General features: G+C 36.4%; 1 protein-coding gene across 2 annotated transcripts in view; it reads right to left on the bottom strand.

Moving 5' to 3' along the window:
• Nucleotides 1-19,918, bottom strand: part of EDIL3 (EGF like repeats and discoidin domains 3) — a 537,490-nt gene that overhangs the window by 353,770 nt on the left and 163,802 nt on the right. The window contains exon 3 of one of the 2 annotated variants that reach the window (XM_066381790.1): nt 742-771. The exons of the other annotated variant lie outside the window; for it this stretch is intronic. Within the exon in view, the coding sequence (XP_066237887.1) occupies nt 742-771 (30 nt within the window). The remainder of the gene's footprint in view (nt 1-741; nt 772-19,918) is intronic. 2 annotated transcript variants of the gene reach the window in all.

Here is a 19,918-nt window from a genome sequence, read left to right on the forward strand (position 1 = left end):
TAACTATTAATCAGATTAGCTGAGCTGCCTACTTTATCCTTATAAATGTGTCTGGTCTTTGCGCTGCTGGCATCTCTCTTTGACCCATTCCATTGTGCTAGAACCATGCTGAAAATATCATGCCTTCTCTGTGATTTCCATTCTTCATAATATTTAGTTCTGACTTCACCCTGTGCTTACTAAATGATGATTAGCTAAATGAGGAACAGAACCATGATGCCAAGTTTTAATATTAAGTTACATATAATGGTAAACATTATAGTTTTAAATAAAGTGAGTGGTTGAAGCAACAACATAATTTTTATCCTTAAATATAAATGTTCAGTTTTGGTTATATATTTGATAATGCAATAGTCTATCATAGAAGGTCATATTTTTGAAAGGGTGTTTTATCACTTTGTTCTCCCCATTTTATGATTTGTTCTGCATTTTAACATTTTAATATTTTTCTGCTGATTTATTTTTTTTGGCATTTTATTGAATGTTTTAATTTTCCTTATTCTTTAACGTTGATGTGATATTTTGTGTTATGTTTTCCTTTGTTCCTTTCTATTTCTATTTAAAACTCCAACATCATTTAGTCTAGGACAACAGATTCAAGAAATGAAAATATACATAAATAAATAAAACTGTACCAGTTTTCTGGTTGAAACCTTACAATATACACTTCAAAGGGTTGTGTCTCCATTACTAAGGGCATTAAATTAAATAAGAATAATCTTTACAGAATAGGAACTCTACCTGCAGAAGTTGGCTCCTCTTCATCTGATGCTACAGTGGGTGAGGGGGGGGGTAGGGAGAGAGAGAGAAAGGGAGAGAGAAAGAGGGAGAAACAGAGATTGAGATTTCATATTTCTAAACAATGACTATAAGCTTTTGTAATATTGTTTATACATTAGAAATCTGTCACTAGATAATTAATGACAGATTAATGAGTATTTACATTAAATTAAGATTTATATATTCATATTTAAAAATATGTATATATATATATAAGTAAAGACCATTCAGATGTCCAAATTTGATTTTTCTTTCCTTTTGCTAATAAAAGGGACCTTAATTAGTTTGAAAGTAATTATTATAATTATTATAAATAATACCATTTCAAATATGTTATATATAACATAAAAACTCTCCACCATCAATCACTTTGTGGGAATATTTTATTAGGAAAGAGGAATGAAAAGACATTGTTGATAGTCAAAATATTGTTCCCTGAGGTAGAAGTTACAAATAAAATACGAGTTATTAAGTGTTAGAGTGACTCAGAATCACACTGTATGTTAGTTAAGCACAAATATTCTAGTTCTCCCTGCCCCCCAGCACTTTCTCTCTCTCTCTCTCTCTCCCTCTCTCTCTCTCTCTCTCTGACACACACACACACACAAACACACACACACACACACACAAATTCACTCTCACATGCATCACATATTTCAGGATTCAGTAGTGGTGATCTTGTGGCGAGACTACAGAATCTGCATTTTAAAGTTACCCAAAGTTGTTTTGACACAAGTGTTCCACAGCCCACACATGGATAAACAGGGATATTATGAAAAGAGAGGCCACAATATGAAAGTACAAGTTTATGTTAGACCTGTGGTTCTCAACCCGGAAACTATATTAGAATGCCAAACTCTGGGACTCACCTCACACCAAATAATCAGAATCTCTTTCAGTAGCACAACTTGTAGCCAGGATTAAGACACTGCTTACTGATATTAATATAAGGTAACATGAACTATAACCCAAAGTGTGAATCATTTTGATTCCTGTTTTTAAAGGGAGGATATTTTGAGAGCAGCAAAACTCCAAGGATAAGAGCCTACGGCTGGGTGTATGTGGGGGATAGCACATGGTAATTACAACAGTGAAAAAAGAACTTATCTGAAGTAACTTCCCAATTTTCCCTAGAACACACCTCATCACCTTTACATTAATAGACTCTCAATGAGGAATTATTTTTTCTCTGTGCACAAGTATAGCTTACTCAGAATATTACTGCTGAAATGTATGACAGAAGCCAGCAGTATTTAATTTGATTCATGGAGGGTTTGTTTTTTTTTTGTATTTTGTATTTTTCCAGAGTTAGAAGCAGGGAGGCAGACAGACAGACTCCTGGATGCATTGACCAGGATCCACCTGGCATGCCCACCAGGGGGCGAAGATCTTGCCCATCTGGGGCATCACTCTGTTGCAGCCGGAGGCATTCTAGTGCCTGAGGCAGAGGCCATGGAGCTATTCCCAGTGGCAGGGCCAACTTTGCTCCAATGGAGCCTTGGATGCTGGAGGGGAAGAGAGAGATAGAGAGAAAGGAGAGGGAGAAGGGTGGAGAAGCAGATGGTCGCTTCTCCTGTGTGCCCTGACCAGGAATCGAACCCGGGACTCCTGCATGCCGGGCCGAAGCTCTACCGGTGAGCCAACTGGCCAGGGCTGATTGATGGAGTTTTAAAATAGAGGTTTATTCAGCTGAATTGCCTATAAAGGAGCTCTGTTCCCAGGTGATTCATTGATCAAGGTGTCACTGTGCAACCAGGGAGCAGTCTCCACTCTTTCCATTAAGGTACAGCTGCACAGAGTTCACTCTGACAGCTGACTTTGTGTCCTCACAGTGCTTTTCTCTCACACTATTTAGTTTATGTCCTTGGCACATAAAGAAGTAGGGAGAGAAAACACAGTTGGCATGGATGGTGTAGAGAACATAAATATTTAAAAAGCTGTAAGCTCCTTTATCATGTCCAAAATATATCATTATATGTTCATAGAGGAAAAGTATAGCTTACAGGAATTCCCTTTTAGGAAAATACCATAGGGGTTTGTAGAAGTGCTGAGTTAGATGGATCATTGTTAGTAAAAGTCTAGAGATTCAAAAGGGAAAATAAAAAAAACCACTTATGACTAGTTATTTTGTGTGTGTGAACTCAATTTATAAAGCAACTGATGAGATGAAAATTACTCTTATTTGATAGATGAAGATAGTGATGTTCAGAGTGACTGAGCAATTTGGCTAAGGTCAATTGCATTTGAGCTCATGCCACTGTGATTTTTAAAAGACAAAACTCTTTCCATTATTCCTGCTGTCTCATAAAGTGCTGATTCCATATTCACTAAGAGAAAAACTGAAACAGGGAGAAGCTGTCATGGAACCAGGATTGGCTTACAGCTCTGATAACATCAGTCAAAATTAAGCATAAGGGGGGAAAAAACTGGTTGTAGAGGTTGGGAGAGAAAACCCTTTACAAACTCTAAAAAAAAGTTCTTCCACTGAAACTTCAGGTTCCCTACAGTCCAGGGATAGACATAAGTACCTGAGATCCTGACTAGGTCATTAAACAAAGTATCCTAAGTATGTGATGCTTGAGGAAGAAAGATTAAGTCTAAGATTTTATTCGTTAGTTATACAGTTATGAATAAGCAAGGAATTTTAGGAAAGGACAAACAAGCATTGAAATAAACACAATTTCAAATGTATAGGAGTTCTAGCAATTAAAAATGTCTTAAAACCGATAGATAAGTGAATTCCCAACTGCCTTCTTGATGTTCCGCTTATCTGTCAGACCTCACCCTTACTGGACTATCATCCCTGAGACAGAGGAATTCCAAGAAGCTGGCAAGCCGCCCCAAGGAGGAGCATTCCAGAAAGCTGAAATTCTAAAACCATAAAAGAGAACATACCAGAATTTTTGCCTCAGTATCCCCTCAGGCTCTCCCAAACACTATATAATTCTTCCCTAGTCTGTCACCAGTGCTCTTCTCCCCCTCCCCCAGAAGTGCCCGGCAGGGTTCCTTTCTCCTTACAATAAAGCCTGTTACTCTGGTGTTTTCAGACTCCCATGGATTCCAACATTTGGTGCCAAAACCCAGGACAGGATACTAACTGCCTGGACAATCCCTCTTTGCCGTCCAAACTTACAACCAGGAAAGCAATGGGCAGCAGCAGCTCATCCCGGGCTTACTCCCTGATTTTGTTTGGATGTGTAATTGTAGGTTGATTGGCCAGCAGTTTAACCCTGTCCTGAACCCCTGCTGAACCAGAGAGGTAAGGAGTTTCTCCCTTCCCTTTCCCTGATTGGCCTCCAAATTTCTCTCTACAAACACTCCTTCCTGGTCAGACAGTTTTGACTTTGGACCCCATATCTACAGGTGGTCTGCCTCTACTCCTTTATGGACTTCTATGAAAGTCCAGGCTCACCTAGCGAGGCCCCTCTCCTACATCCCGGGATCTCAGCCTTGGGGTGACGACCTCCTGTCTGAGACTCTCTTTCTACGGAGATTTTCTCCTCTCGGAACTGTGACTGAAGGCGGGGACACCCCCTTCTCTCACCAGTCTTCTCTACTGTGGGCTCCTCTCAGTCCAAACCATCCAGACAGACTCTCCTTGGAACGTGGGCTCCTCCCAATCTCAGGCCTCAGAGACTATTCCTCTACTCCTTCAGGACTCCTCCTTTGGGACTCACCCTACTCTCTGAGGTTCACAGTTTGGAAGGTTTCTACTCCGAGCGGCCTGCTTCCACGAATATCCTGGAAAGTCTAAGCACCTAGCCAGGTTGCTTTCTACTACCATTACAATATCCTAAGAGATCCTGACAATTTCTGCCACCAGATGGGGATGGCATCAGAAATTCCTTACGTGCAAGCCTTTCTTTTTGCTTTGCTCCTGTCCTTAATTTCTGTGCTGACTGTTCTATACGCAGGCCATTTTTGGCCAAAGAAACCTCACCTAAAACCTCCACTCTTAATCCTTCCTTCTCCATGGACTCTCAACTCTCTCTCCCTCCTGCCTGACCCATAGGGACACCCCTCTCTCAGGACCCCTCTCTGTACCCTATGCACAGCATGCAATATCAAAACTAGTACTCTCTTACAATATGTAAATAACCTACTCCTCTGCAGCCCCCCCTGCCTGCCTCAAGGAGACACACCACCACCTTTCTTAACTTCCTCACCATGAAGGGGTATCATCTCTTCTCTGCTAAGGCTCAACTTCATTCTCAGCCCATAGTTTATCTAGGCATCACCTTAACCCCCACCACCTGAGGTCTCACCCTAGATCGAACTCAGACCCTCCACAGTCTCCAAACACCTACAATCGCAGATTAAATAGGCTTCTTTAAACACTGAATTCCCAATTTTGGTCTCTTAGTCAAACCCCTCAGTGAGATCTTCTGAGCATGGCTTTTAAGGTCTATAATGGCCAAGGAAGTAACAGAAAAGGCAAATAAGGCCCAAAAGTAGTCAGGAAATACCAGCTTTTGGCATATGCTCTTAAAGGCTCCAGTGCCCTAAAGGGCTTCATAGGATTCCATTAGGGCCCTGCTCCAGAGTGGAAAGAAAGGTCATTTGAACTGAAGCCTGCCAGGCTTCCCAGCCCCATCAAGGGACATATCATTGCTGTGGTAAAGGGACACGAGAAGGTAAGCTTCCCCCTTGCTCCATGGAGGGAGGGTTCAGTCTCTTCTAGCCCTGCCCCAGCTACCTGTGACCTGACTTTGCACAGCATGCTGGGAATTGCCACTGAAGGCCCAAGGACATCGTTCACAAGCCTAAGGTATTTCTTCCAAGTAGCAGATAAACTAATCTCATTTCTTGGAAACACAAGGGCCATCTACTATGCCTTGCCTCAATATTTGATTTTTATTTATCCCTCAAAGATCTCTACTGTGGGTATTGACAGTCTGATTTTGTTACTTTATTTAATGTATAGCATCTCCTTTATTCCTCTTGTCTCAATGCTCCATGCCTATTGTAGGCTGGGACCTGCTGCTAATTCCAGCTAGAAGCAGTGTTCACTAGGACTTAAACTCTAGCTGCAAAGTGTAGAAATGTAACCACCCTTTCCCTAAGTACTTGCAGGATTTACAGGTTACTCAGCAAACTGTTCAAAGACTGTTCAAGAGGCACTTCCAGCAGTACATCACCCAAGGACTGACTTTCACATGGACAGGTCCACACACCGTGATCCTGACAACTCCCACTGCTGCTAAGGGCAGTTCTTTCCTCCACTCTGACCATCTGGAGCTCAGAAACAGAGAAACAAACCCGACCTCTTGTCCTTCCATTCTCTATTCATCTCTCAGCCTGCTTCACCCAATCAGGGGCTTTCTACTCATGTAGATACACCTATATGTATCTCCCTACTAACTGGACAGAAACCTATACCCTAATCTATCTCACCCCAAATATCAACCTAATCCCACCCCATAAGCCTCTTTCAACTCCTAGTACACTACCCATCAATCTAAGAACCAAACAAGCTATACAGGTAATTTCTCTTCTTTTGCTTTAGGAATTTCTAAAAAAATAGGTCTAGGGGCAGGGGGACTGACCACCTCCTTGTCTTATTTCTACTGTCTCTCTCTCTGAAGCCCAGTGAATTTGTAAACATGGAATTAGTGGTTTCACAAAACTGGGTGTCTTGACTATTGCCTTTCATTAGTCCACACATTTTCTTATTTATTTTTCTAACTTTTGGACCCTTCCTCTTATGTTTGTTCACTAGTTTCTTACAGAACCACATGCAGACCTTCACCAATCAGAAAATTAGAAAAATCTACCTAACCCTACATACCAACCCTAAAACCTGCGCTCGTGTAACAGAAAAATCTGAAACCCAATATCAGCAAACCTAAATCCTATCTTTCAGCCCCTACAGGTTCCCTAACCCTAAAGCTCTCTGGTATCCCTGAAGAACTAAGAGAATGAATAGCATTCACCTCTAAACACTTCTCAGTCTTTTTACCCTTCACATAGTAAGGGGACAGGATCCCTGGGTCTTCTTGGCTGAAGAAGAGCCTACAAATGGACCTGAAATATTTCTTTTAGCTTAAGCTAACTGCTCTCTCCAGGGCTGCCAGGAAAGAATATCTCTAACTTTACTATGGAAGAACTTTCACCCCCGCTATACGACCCTCCTTATCTCTGTATTCCTGATCTCCAAATTCTTGCCTCCTTCTTTATCAAGTTCCTACAGGCCCGGATGAGAGAAATCTCTAGAATTACCTACAATCAAATGCTCCTACACTCCTATTCCCAATACCCCAAGGAGAACTTCACGAGGGAAATATCAAATAGGTAGGGATGACAGCAGGATGAAGCCACCCCTCAGTCGGAGAAGTTCTCTCCTGAATGTTCTCCAAACCCCCTTCCTTTTAACCACACATATTCAGTCCTTCTAAAACTTACACCAACAGGTTTCCTGTCTCTAAAAATCTCCACATGTCCTCCTACTTGAGAGGAACCAGACCAGCACGTCTTATGAGGCTCATCCAGGAGACCATGTATCACCATGTCACCCTTTTCAAACAGCACTCGTAGCAAGCAGCTAACAATTATTACCTCACAAAATTTTTTTTACTTTCTCACTCAGGTTTTCGAAAACATCACCTGGTTTAGACCTCACAACACAGAAATTGATGACCTCCTTAACTGGATGGGGGACTTGGCTTGGCAAGGTTCCCTTCCTGAGTTCTCTCCAGAAGAAACAATAATTTTCCAATTTTTCTCCTCTTTCTCCTTGTCACCCATCACCGTATATTATAAAATTAATAACTGCCTTTCTTTTATATGTAACCACAGAGTTGAGAAATGATAGATACATGAATTCCAAACAGCCCTTTTGATGTTCCGCTTATCTGTCAGACCTCACCCTTGCTGGACTATTGCCCCTGAGACAGAGAAATTCCAAGAAGCTGGCAAGTCCCCCAAGAAGGAGCATTCCAGAAAGCTGAAATCCTAAAACCGTAAAAGGGAACATACCAGAGCTTTTGACTCAGTACCCCCTCAGGCTCTCCCAAGCACTACAGTGTGTCTGTAAAGTCATGATGCACTTTTGACCAGTCACAGAAAAACAACAAAAGAGATAGAAATGTGAAATCTGCACTAAATAAAAAGAAAATCCTCCCAGTTTCCATAGGATGATGTGGCAGCATGTACGCATGCGCAGATGATGACGTAACACCATGTATAAAGCGGAGCAGCCCACAGCCATGCCAGTCCAGATGTGGACGGTACAGAGGAAAGTTCAGTGTGTTTTGTAGCTCACTAAATTCGAATCCATGACCAAAGTGCAAGGTGAATATCGGCACATTTATAACGAAGCACCATGACTTTAATTACTTAAAACAGAGAATCACAGATGTTATTCACTCTGTTACACCAGATGTCCTTACCTGTGTGTGGCAAGAACTTCACTATTGTCTGGATGTGTGTAGGGCAACCAATGGAGCCCACATCGAACTGCACTGAATAGTTATGAAACTGGGAGAGTTTTCCTTTTATTTGGTGCAGATTTCACTTTTCTATCTTTTGTTGTTTTCCTGTGACCGGTCAAGAGTGCACCATGACTTTATGGACACATGTGTATAATTCGCCCCAGTCTGTAACCAGCGCTCTTCTCCCCGGGAGAAGTGTCCGGCAGGGTTTCTTTCTTCCTTTCAATAAAGCCTGTTACTCCAATCTTTTTGGACTCCCATGGATTCCAACAAAAACCAAAGTCTCTGGGGCAAGTAGTGCACTAATCTACACTTGACCTGTAATACCTGAAAGCATCTTTGTAACAAATTATCAATACTAGAGTCAGCAAGTGCACAAGTCTGCATAGAATTCTATTTTTATGCAACATCTCCAAAGTGGTGGTTCTTCATAATACATAGATATCAGTAACCAATATTTATACCATTATAACACACATTTGTACCCACAAACTCACAAAAGCACACGTATAAGGTAGCATTGGTACTAATTCACTGTTTCAGTTATCTCTGACAAAGATGGCTTTGTAGGCTAACAGTATTACCAAACGAAGCATTATGAACTGTTACCAGATGGCAGTTTGATCTCCATAAGTACATATAAGCCTCAAAATGGACATTAGCATTATCTCCTTTGCTGATATTTAAGTGAACTATTCATCACAGAGGGAAGTCTCAAGTTATGCAAATGATTCTTTACTCTTTGTATATGCTTCTTAGAATTCTTAAAATCAGCATATCAAATACATACATATGTCTGTGTCATATGCAAATTCCTCTAATACTAGAGATTAAGAAATATACACATGGGTCCTGCCCAGGAGGCTCGGTGGATAAAGCATCAACCTGGGCATGCTAGTGGTTGCAGGTTTGACCCCCAGTTAAGGCACATATGAGAAGCAATCAATGACTGCATACCTAAATGGAACAAAGAAGTAAAATAAGTTAATGCTTTTCTCTCTCTCTCCCTCCCTCCCCCATCCTTTCTTTTTTTCTCTCCTTTTCTTTTCAATGAAAAAAAAGTACATGCCTCATGCAGAATAAAAATAAACAAACTAACAAATGATTTTGTATTGCTCTATCTGGTCAAAATGCAGAAGGATGTATGGAAATTATGATGACAGAAAAAGAAGCATTAAAATATATACTTATATACAAAATTTAGCTAAGTGTGGCCTTGTCATTGCCTGTGAGGGAATAACCCTGGGTATTTATTAAAATGCCCCAGATCCACTAAATTTGAATTTGGGGTGTTAGTATGGGTTTCTGCTTTTCTACAAAGCTCAGCAAGTGACTGTTACGGACACTGCATTTTCAGAATTATAGCTTTACCCATTAAATCAAAGTTTGTGGAAGTGGGAAAGAGCCATCGGCCCAGTTGTTGGAGCTTCAGGAGTAAACTAGCTGGCCCTTCAGAAACCTTTGCAATGTATACTGCATTTCTTTACCAGTTTTCAATGTTCTTTCTTTTATGTCTTCAGGTTTATTGAGTCTCTATCAATCCTTGGGGGAAGATGACTTCTCTTTTGAATTCAAGAGGAAGTTTGTATCTCTGAACTAAATAAACCTTTTTCCCTTTCTTGACCACAGTTATTGTTCTAGATAGCTATAGCACCCATTTGGGGACAATAATGTGTAAGAACAGGTTTGTGTGTGTTTAAATTAGGAGAAGCTCTTGGAAAGAGGGCTCCTTATTCTTCTGAAAAAGTGTCTGAAAGAACCCTCTTTCTTTCTCCTTTAGATATGGACAAGGAAGTTTGTGGCCAGAGGTAAACTGGCAGTCATCTTACAACCATGATGGGAATCACCTTTAGAAAGAAGCCAATCCGACTCAAAGGCAGTAGAGAATCAGGAAGCAATAACATTATTGATGATATTGTTGAGCCTTTGAATCATATTCTGTCTTAACTCTGAACCCTTGTTCTAAGAAAAAGTACTTCTTTATTGTTTATTTAGTTTTAGTAGAGTTTTTTCTTATTTGCCACTAAATAGCATTCTGCTACAACCTCCATTTAAAATCTATTAGAAAGTATAAGGAATTAATACTGTCTCTGAGGCAGATGAGACCCGGAATACAGAGTCTTGGGCTGTAATCTCAGAGGGCAGCTGTGATTTTAAGTTCACTATAATATTAACCTATTTATCTGATTTTGAAGCTGGTCATTGTTTTTCTGGAGTCAGGCAGTGTACATGTTCATGAACTGGGTTGTTGCTTGGAAGAAGTAGGAAAAGGCATCCTATAAACTTTCTTCAAGTTTATTTTAGTATTGGCCTTCTTTCCTTCCCCTTCCATCCTTCCTCCCTCCCTCACCCATTTGTTTCACAGGATCAACGGTCAAGTATAATAACTACCTAAACCCAATGGGTTGTATATTATTACCCTGATATACATATGATATTAAAAAGCACATACTTAATCATAGACAGGCTCTAGTCTCTTTATATGGTCTCAATAATTCTTATACCTCCCGGTTTTGTCTGTACTATCCTTGGTGTTTTAAGTAAACTTCAATAACTGAGAAATTCCATCCATTTACAATAATGCTATACCCAATGCGGTTCACCTTCAAATAAGATATAATCATTATGAAATATATGATACATTTTTTAGCATTATTATCTATTTTATATATAGATGCTACTCAATTCATATTGACGGATGGATCATTTTGTTTGCTATATTATAAAACTAGTTAATTATGGCCTGACCAGGCGGTGGCACACTGGATAGAGCATCGGACTGGGATGCAAAGGACCCAGGTTCGAGACCCCGAGGTTGCCAGCTTGAGTGAGGACTCATCTGGTTTGAGTAAAGCTCACCAGCTTGGACCCATGGTCGCTGGCTTGAAGGGGTTACTCAGTCTGCTATAGCCCCACGGTCAAGGCACATATGAGAAAGCAATCAATGAACAACTAAGGTATCGCAACAAAAAACTGATAATTGATGCTTCTCATCTCTTCCGTTCCTGTCTGTCTGTCCCTATCTATCCCTTTCTCTCTGTCTCTTTAAAAAAACAACAAATAAACCCCCCAAAATTAGTTAATTATGTACCAAATGTGCTTTTTAAGTATAGAATTATGTATGTGACTCATTATTTCCTTAAGCAAAGCAGCAAGAAATATGTAGTTCTGTATTCTGACAATATTTTAGAATGTTTTTATTCAACTGCAGTGATGCAAAAATAATAATGATAATATTTATGTATGGTTATTCATGCCTGCCCAGATGTTAAAAGCTACAAATGTCTGTGGGGGAGGAATTACTAAAGCAAAGAAGAGTAAATTATCATTTCAAATTTGTGAACTCAGTCATTTAAGTAGGTTGTAGAGTTGTCTCTGGAAGTATTCAATAAAGTATTTAGAGAGAAGTTTTGGATTATATACTCTATGTTTTATTGTTTGTTTCTTTGTTCAATTGTTTGTTCTTGGTCAATGGCCCAATGAAGACATGCCTCAGGTCTTAAAAGTTGCAATTGCCAACTTCTTCCTCCTGAAATCATGAAGAGGAGTATAAGTCTCTCTTGGCCAAAAGCTTCAGACAGCATATTATGTGTTCAATTTTTCACTCTCTGAATTGCAGATTATTTGGGTCTCTGTGAGGAGCAGCAGACAATGTTACTTTCATAGAAAATGTTCTGAAGAACAGAAAGTCTTCTTTATTCTATAAGTTTTTATATGCATTTTGATTCCTGTGTTAAATTAGGAGGTGCCATATATTTGAGTACAGTTAATAACAAGCAATACATAAAATATAATTATGTACACATGTAGTTAGTATATAAGTATATTTAGTAGTCTCTCCCGTTAGACTAAGAGTTTCCTAAGAGCAAGGATGTGCTTTTTTTGCTTACTATTATAGCTACAGTTTTTAGAATACTGCCTATATAACTGTAGGGATTAACAAATATTTGTTAAAAGAAAGAAAATACATATTTATTTAATGTAGTCCTCAGATTTTGGTAATAGCAACTTTTAATTCCTGTTACTTAATAAAATTTAGCTGCTTCATTATATTACTATATTACTTCACTTACCAAGAAAAGCCTATATCTTCATTTAGGTTTAAGTTATACAAATCTATATATAATGATTATATATATAATAATTTATATAACTATACAAAGCCATATAAATCATATTTTCTTTCTGGGCAGGAAAGAAAAGAAATAATGGTTAAAAAGACAATGGTTGCTTTAATGACCATTTGATCATCTCAAGAAAAAATAAACCTGTGATTTTAAACTAACTCAAAATCATCAAATGATAGTTTATTAATTAAATAGATTCATTAAAGTAGAACTGTAAAATGTACTTTCTAGGGTTAGTGGTTATATAGCTCACATGGATTTTACAACCTACTTATATTGTGAATCATGTTAATAGCAATTAGCAATGCCACTGTGATTTTCTCATTATAGAAAGCGGGACAAATGGGGAAATAATAAAGAACAAATAGGTATTATAGTTTCATTTTTTGCCATTGAGTTAAAAAAATAAATAGTTTCTAAAACTAAGCCAGTGTTAGGAAGCTGAGAAATAATAGGACTCAAGTAACTTACATTCATATCTCAGCCTGTATTAAAAAGACTCTGGGGACATGACTAGGTCACATTTGTCTACATAAAGGAAGTACTAAGAATATTTAAGCTAGGTGATTTGACATTACAAAGGCCTTATAATTCACATTTTTATGTAGCTATTCAATTGTTCTCAATACCTTTTGTTTATTCAATGTGCCTTCCCTCCCTATCCAAACTCATCCCATCCTTGTGGACAGAGTTTAAGTCTCAGCACCCCCAATTCTTCAGTATTTACTTTAGCATCCAGCTCTATATACAAGTCCCACTGAATTTTAAACTATAAAAAAGCCAATTCTAAAGAAAACTGCACAACTATTTTCCAGTCTTGTTCCCAAACTGGACATTATCCATTTTATATTATTTCAAGGGAAATGAAAATGTATAGTAAATATAACTGGTATTGAGTAAATACTTTTGGAAAGTTATCCAGTTTTACAGACGAGAAAATGAAGTTCAGCAAATGAACTTAATGACTGTTTTTACATTATTGTGAGCCATGTAAAGTGAGAATTAGAAATTAATGTATACAAAAATAAATTCATAGATAATTATAAAAAAAGAAACTTGTGAGACATAAAGCAGACAAGAAGGTATATAAGTGATTGCTTAGATTTATCAATTTCAACAAAATTAATTTGTAATCTATTTGAAAATTTAATATAGGAAAGGGAATAATTCTGCAATGACGGTGTTGTTTAATGTGACTAGAGAAACCATGAGACTGAGGTACTTATCCACCACAAGTGAATTGCAGATGGTCAGAGCACCCATACTCTTGTCCTTCACAGCGTTTCTACAGAAGGATGCTGACGCCATCAGGCTGATGCGCTATGGATTTCTGCTTATTTATGTGAGAGACTGCTTATTCCAACTTCAATTTATTCCCATAAGTCTGAACAAATGAGCTAATCTAAAAGCAGATCTGCTAAAACCCAAAAATCAAAAATACTAGAAAGTATTGGGTAGATCAGCAATATTGACACAAATCTCAGTGACAGCATCCGCTTAAGGAAACCACAGAAAATATTGTCAGAAGAAATCTTGTGATTAAGGGTGTTGGCAGCAAAATCATTGTTACAATGGGTTAAGGTTTGCAATAGAAAATAAAAGTACTATTTAATAAATCATCTAAATAACAACTCAAAACTTACCTCAAACAGAATTTTGAAATAAAATTATTAAACATCAGACTACATGTAGGGTGGGGCAAATATAGGTTTATAGTTGTCAGTACATAAAACAGTTTATTCTTGCATTATTATTGCACTATTTTCCATACAAACAATTGTAAACCTACTTTAGCCACATCCTGCATACACACATAGTATACAATTATGGACATTTATAATATAATAAAAATAAAAAGGGGATTATATAACATATCATGTTTGATAACTTGCTTTTTTCTTTAATTTATTGCACATTTTCCTATGTCAACATAATGCTACTAAAGAAAGTAGTGAAAAAAATATTTTATGGAAATAACATAACATTTAATTCTCTACTGAGTGATATTTGGATAGACTCAGAGATTTCTCTCCTATAAATAATATTTCAAAGAATAATCATACTTCATTTGAATAGTGGTAGAAACACAAAACAAAACAAAACAAAATGGCCATATTATTTCATTAAATAAATGGGAGTCCATAACCCTAAACACAGTATTAAATATTTACTCTTTGTAAATAAGGTTTCTAAGTTATCTTTCTTTCTAGGCCATCAACCTATCTTTAGTAATAATTCTTCTTAAATATATTGGGCTTATATTTCTGTCTTCCTCCTACCAAAGTTACACCTTGCAATAGTTATCAATAATGGAGATCAAGTAAAACTTCTAGTGTCTGAGGTCTAAATAGCACCAAAAACAAAGAAATTGCTGAGATCTGGGCTTGTGCAGATGCAGCCTTGGACTTACAGATTTCCCTGTCCATGACCCCTTACCCCACTATGGATGGATCTTTATGGTCGAACACTGAATATATTTGTGCCTTTGGCAATTATTATCCACTATTCTTTTTTCAAGAAAAATGGTTATATTTTAATTTTTGTATAATGCATATAACTAGTGATGAGTTAATACTTTTGGAAAGCTATTTAATTTTACAAACAAGAAAATAAAGTCTCAAATGTGAACTTAATGATTGTTTTTAATTATTGTGAGTAAAACTTAATTTTTTAAAAATATATGATGACTAGTTAAAGACAAATTTACCTTATTAAAAAATATAATGCATGTATAAGTATGTGTACAGAAGCAAGTATTTAATACGTTCAAGTTATTATAACATGACATTTTTACTACTTTTGAAATTTGTGAAGCCTTTTTCACTGCTTATATTCCAAAGATGAATTCAGAAATTTTATGATGGCTTTGAAATGATGTATTACGAAAATATAGATCCACACACTGGCTTAATTAAAGTATCTTTTGAAACTGAAGAGATGGAGGAAAACAAATACAGTGGGCAGGTCTGACTTGAGGGGAGCTGAGATATCTCTGGTGGGTCTGTTTCTCTTTAGTCAGGGGGGTTTTTTGTTGTTTTTTTTTCATGTTTTTGAACTCATCCCAAGGACACTAACTCCAAGAGATAAATCACAGTCTCTTGTTGCTTATATGAACTCCACTAATCCAACATGTCACTTACTTAATTCAGCAATGAGTTAATGATTGCTATGGAGGATTTCTTTTCCTGCCTGTTAAAACAAAAGCTAAAATGAAATGCTTTCTTTTCAAAATTATTAGGACCTTCTTGAAGACAAAAGAGTCAGTGTACCCACATTTAGGTGTTAATCAAATGACATTGACCATGTAATTTCCCTATCTGCAAAACATGTCTCCCAGGATTAAATTTCTCCTTAATTGGAATGTCTTTAAAGAAGTCAACTGATAAAAATGTGGACAAGTCTAAATTTAAAACAGTGAAATTGAATAAAGTTTCAGGGCTAGTCAAGGAGGGCTCAAGCACCATTCCTCTTATCTTTGAGGTTATTTTCAAATTGTGAATGTACAATATTAACTTTTACTCTTCCAAAAAATAAAATGTAAAATCCAATCAAAACTTAAAGAACACTTAGTCCAACCTACAAACCAAAAATCTAAATATTGCTTCAAAACTTGTAGTGACAGGGAATCCATCACCTCAGAAAGAAACATGTCACCTCACTCTCCCAGAGATAACCTCTGGAAAACAATGGGATAATGTGGTTCTTTCTTTGATATACAAGCCATTCAAATATTTGAAGACAGTGATCATATTTCCCATAATTCTCTTCTTAATTGAGATGAACATCTTCACATAATTTTATATATCACAGCATATACCCTTTGGTCATCAAATTTGTTAATCTTTTCTTGATAAATTTTGTCAAGTTCTTTTAATACAGCAACAAGAATGAGATCTTATAACAAAAATTAGTTCCCTAGATAAGCTCTAACTAATACAAGAAAACAATGGCATTATTACCTGCCTTCTTTAGGCTACTCTATCACAACAATTCAGCATTGTATTATTAGCTACTAAAAGAATAAAGAATTAACTTCTTTCTCCTCGTTCCTCTAGCCCCACATTGTAGACCAATTCCTAGGACAATGAGGACTACTAAATCTTATCTCCTTCCTGTCTTAGGGAAAGAATGGGCTGGAATAAAAGGAGGGGCACAAAATGAGACCATGTTTAAGATGGGAGGAGTCAAGGGAGACTATGGTTGAATGCAAGCGATGTTAAAAATATTTCAGCAATAGGAAAAAATGCAAAATTTTGAAATCAAGCAAAGCCTTAGAGGTATTCTTCAAATTCTGCACTTTCTAGCAAAGGATATAGTTTGCATGTATTTCATATACAGTTGATTAAGGCCATAAGCAGTAAAACCAAACTTCTGTCTTAACTGCAAAACTTTCCTTCCTGTCCAAGACTACATGTCCATTCAGGGGAATATAAATATTTTATGTTTTCTCATGGGAATTTCTACATGTCAACTGACATTTCTAGTCATAGAAAGGTTTCCTAGAAACTCTATTTAAACCTTATAATTGTTTCTTCCAAAAATTAAATTCTAGTTAGAAATCCTAGATTAGAGATTAGCAATAATTTCAGTCAATAAACTACACTCAACCTCTTCTCAATTAACCTATTAGATCAAGTCTTACTGAAAACAATCACAATGATTAATGAATTTAAAAATAAATTTATCTCAGAGGCAGAATAAAAATGTAATAGAAAAAATAATACAACTTAATTCTAAAAATAAAAGAACATGAGGTAGTACTCAAATATTATTTCAAATATTGTTCTGTTGAGAGTTCTGTGTTGTTTTATTTTTATAATGTTTGCATGCTTCAATTGTGTATTACCAATACAGGTTATAGAATCATGTTCCCAGGACAATTTTAATAACATTGAAAATTATATTATAGAACTAGTTCAAGAAGATGACTAGAGGTCCTATACAATATAGGTTCAGCCCACCTTCCTGATCTGGCCCCGATAAGCACCAATAATCTGAACAACCATTAATGCTAATTCTTCTAAAAAGTTCCCAAGTTTCTCATCTTTGTATGTATCATCTGTATTTTGCTTAAAATGTTCTTATCTAATAACTTTACTGGTGAACTAGACTTTCATCCCAGACTATCTCAAAAGCCAACTGAGCCATCAAATCTGAACCCCAGAACTAGAAGTGTCCTTTCTTCTTCTTGATATCTAATAGCACTATGTTTTTCTCTTATGATCACTGGGTTTTTGCATTGTGTGTTTGCGACTATTGATGTGTGTTTTTTATAATCCTTTCCCAAATGTAAGTATCTGAAGGGCAGGCTCTTCACCTTCAGGTCATAGGCAAAGGAGAGATTAGCCTCTGGTGGCCAGAAATAGCTTTCCAGAGACCCTCAAATATATTTGTTACATGGAAGATCCTATTGTCTTTTTCTACGATGTGATTCTATTATTATGCAAAGCCACAAAGAGTTTATTGTTGATCTATTTCATATAAGAACTCAATATGAATATGTTGTTATGAATTTCAACTTAGTATTTATTAGGCCTTTACAGAATTCTATTTTGCAATCTTATAAAGAAAAAACAATTCATAAGTTATTTGCTATGAGTGTAAGAAAAGTTATATTCATTAAAAGCCAATTTCTAATTATGCAAATGTTACTTAAATTACTCATAATTTTATATAATAAAACATAGGGTTGATTTGTCAGATTATATGTTGAAGAAAAGAAATTTTTGAAAAATTAAAAGCTGATAGCTAAATTGCCCCCAGTTTGCACATTCAAGCACAAGCAGAAAAAAAAATCCTGACATAAATATAATAGGTTAGTATTCATTGGACATTTCAACAATATTATTAATGACTGAAATGATGGAAGAATATTCAGGGCCTCAGAAGCTCAATTTCTGTATGTAGTTTTTGAATTGTCTATAGGTTTATTTATATTTACTTATTTTATAACTCTATATAGCTCAAATTATATGCAAAACAGCATTAAAAGCTTTATACATATTAATTTGTTTAATTTGAAAGAAAATCCTTATGAAGTTGGTACTATTATTATGCCAATTTTACAGAGAAGAAATTAAGTAGAAAATTGAGGGGTTAAGCAACTTGATCAAAGCAATAGAGACAGTAAGCAGAACAGCCAGGATTTGAATTCAGTGTGGCTGAGTTTTCAACCACCACACCAGGATGAATTCTTTGAGAATATGTTTTTACAGAATAACAAGAAGGCATGTGCTAAATGCTGGAATTAGGGGTATTATTATTATTATTATTATTATTCCAAGTTTTCTCACTGTTTCAAACCATCCATCTCCATATGTGTAACCAACACATTCTAAATTGAACACACAGTCAAGTGTAAAAACCATGAAACAGATTTCAAGTTTAACACCTGTTTTTTCTGCTTTTAAGCAGGAATCTATGACCTTGTTCTAGTCATTATGTTTATCACAAATCACTTTCCTATTTAACATTGAGATTGGTATTAGCTCAACTGTTTATTTCAAGGTTATTACAAGAATGATATATGTATTAGCACTTTAGTAATAGAGTATTCTAAAAATACAAGACACTGTTAAAGGAAAAAAGGTGATGAAAAAATGTCCTTGGCATCATGGTGATTATTAGTAAATTGTATATATACACTGGCTACCCTTTTCAATGTTTATTCCATAATGGCCTGATAACCAGCCTGCCTAGTTGTGAGATAAGACTTACCACGTGAGTTTTGAGTCAGAAAATCATTGTGGAGACTAACATAGCTCAACCTCCATAGTTGAATAATTAATAGAGGCTGACCTTATTGGCCAGAACATGCTATGTGATGCATCCTGATTTACCCATTGTCTGTGAAGCCAAAATTATTGATTAAAAGAGAGCTGAGCTGACACAAACAACACCTATCTTCGTGAAAATGTTTGGCTGCTGCTGTGTTAATGAGTAATAGAAATAAGTTCTGCACCAATCTCTCTATGATTTGGATGAAGCCATTAGGGTCTAATTACTCAATTAAAATCTTACCAGATAAAGACATTGTAGAATTATCAGTATGTTATGTGAGAAAGGTGTTCATTCTTATTTAAAATTTGCTCTATTTTCCAAGGATTAGTATTAAGAAAACAACTTTATCTCAGTTTTATCTTTCGCTAAAGACTAAAATTTTGTTCTCCTTATTTATTTCCCAAGTTTTAATTTAAATAAAATCAACATAACAATAAATATTGGTTATTATTCATTTAAATTCATAATTTAGTAAATTTTACACTTTTAAAGGGAAAATTAAATATGTTCTGAAAAGAATTCTGCCCAAATTCTCTCTCATTATTTGACTCATTATGTTTTGCCATTGTCCTTTAAATAATATGGATTATAGAATTTGCCCTCACATAAATACTTTGATATATGTTGGACAATAAATTGTCTTTTAGAGTACAAAGTTACCTTGAAGTGTCAACCAGTTTTCCTATGACTTCAGGTACTGTGGCCAAAAAAACCTTCAACACAATGACATCTCCTTGAAGCTCCTTGAGAAAAGATTCAGTTTCTGTTGCATTTTAGCAATGCTTGTACTCTCCTCTAGTA

This window comes from Saccopteryx leptura, chromosome 4, assembly GCF_036850995.1.
Source record: "Saccopteryx leptura isolate mSacLep1 chromosome 4, mSacLep1_pri_phased_curated, whole genome shotgun sequence".
Taxonomy (NCBI): domain Eukaryota; kingdom Metazoa; phylum Chordata; class Mammalia; order Chiroptera; family Emballonuridae; genus Saccopteryx; species Saccopteryx leptura.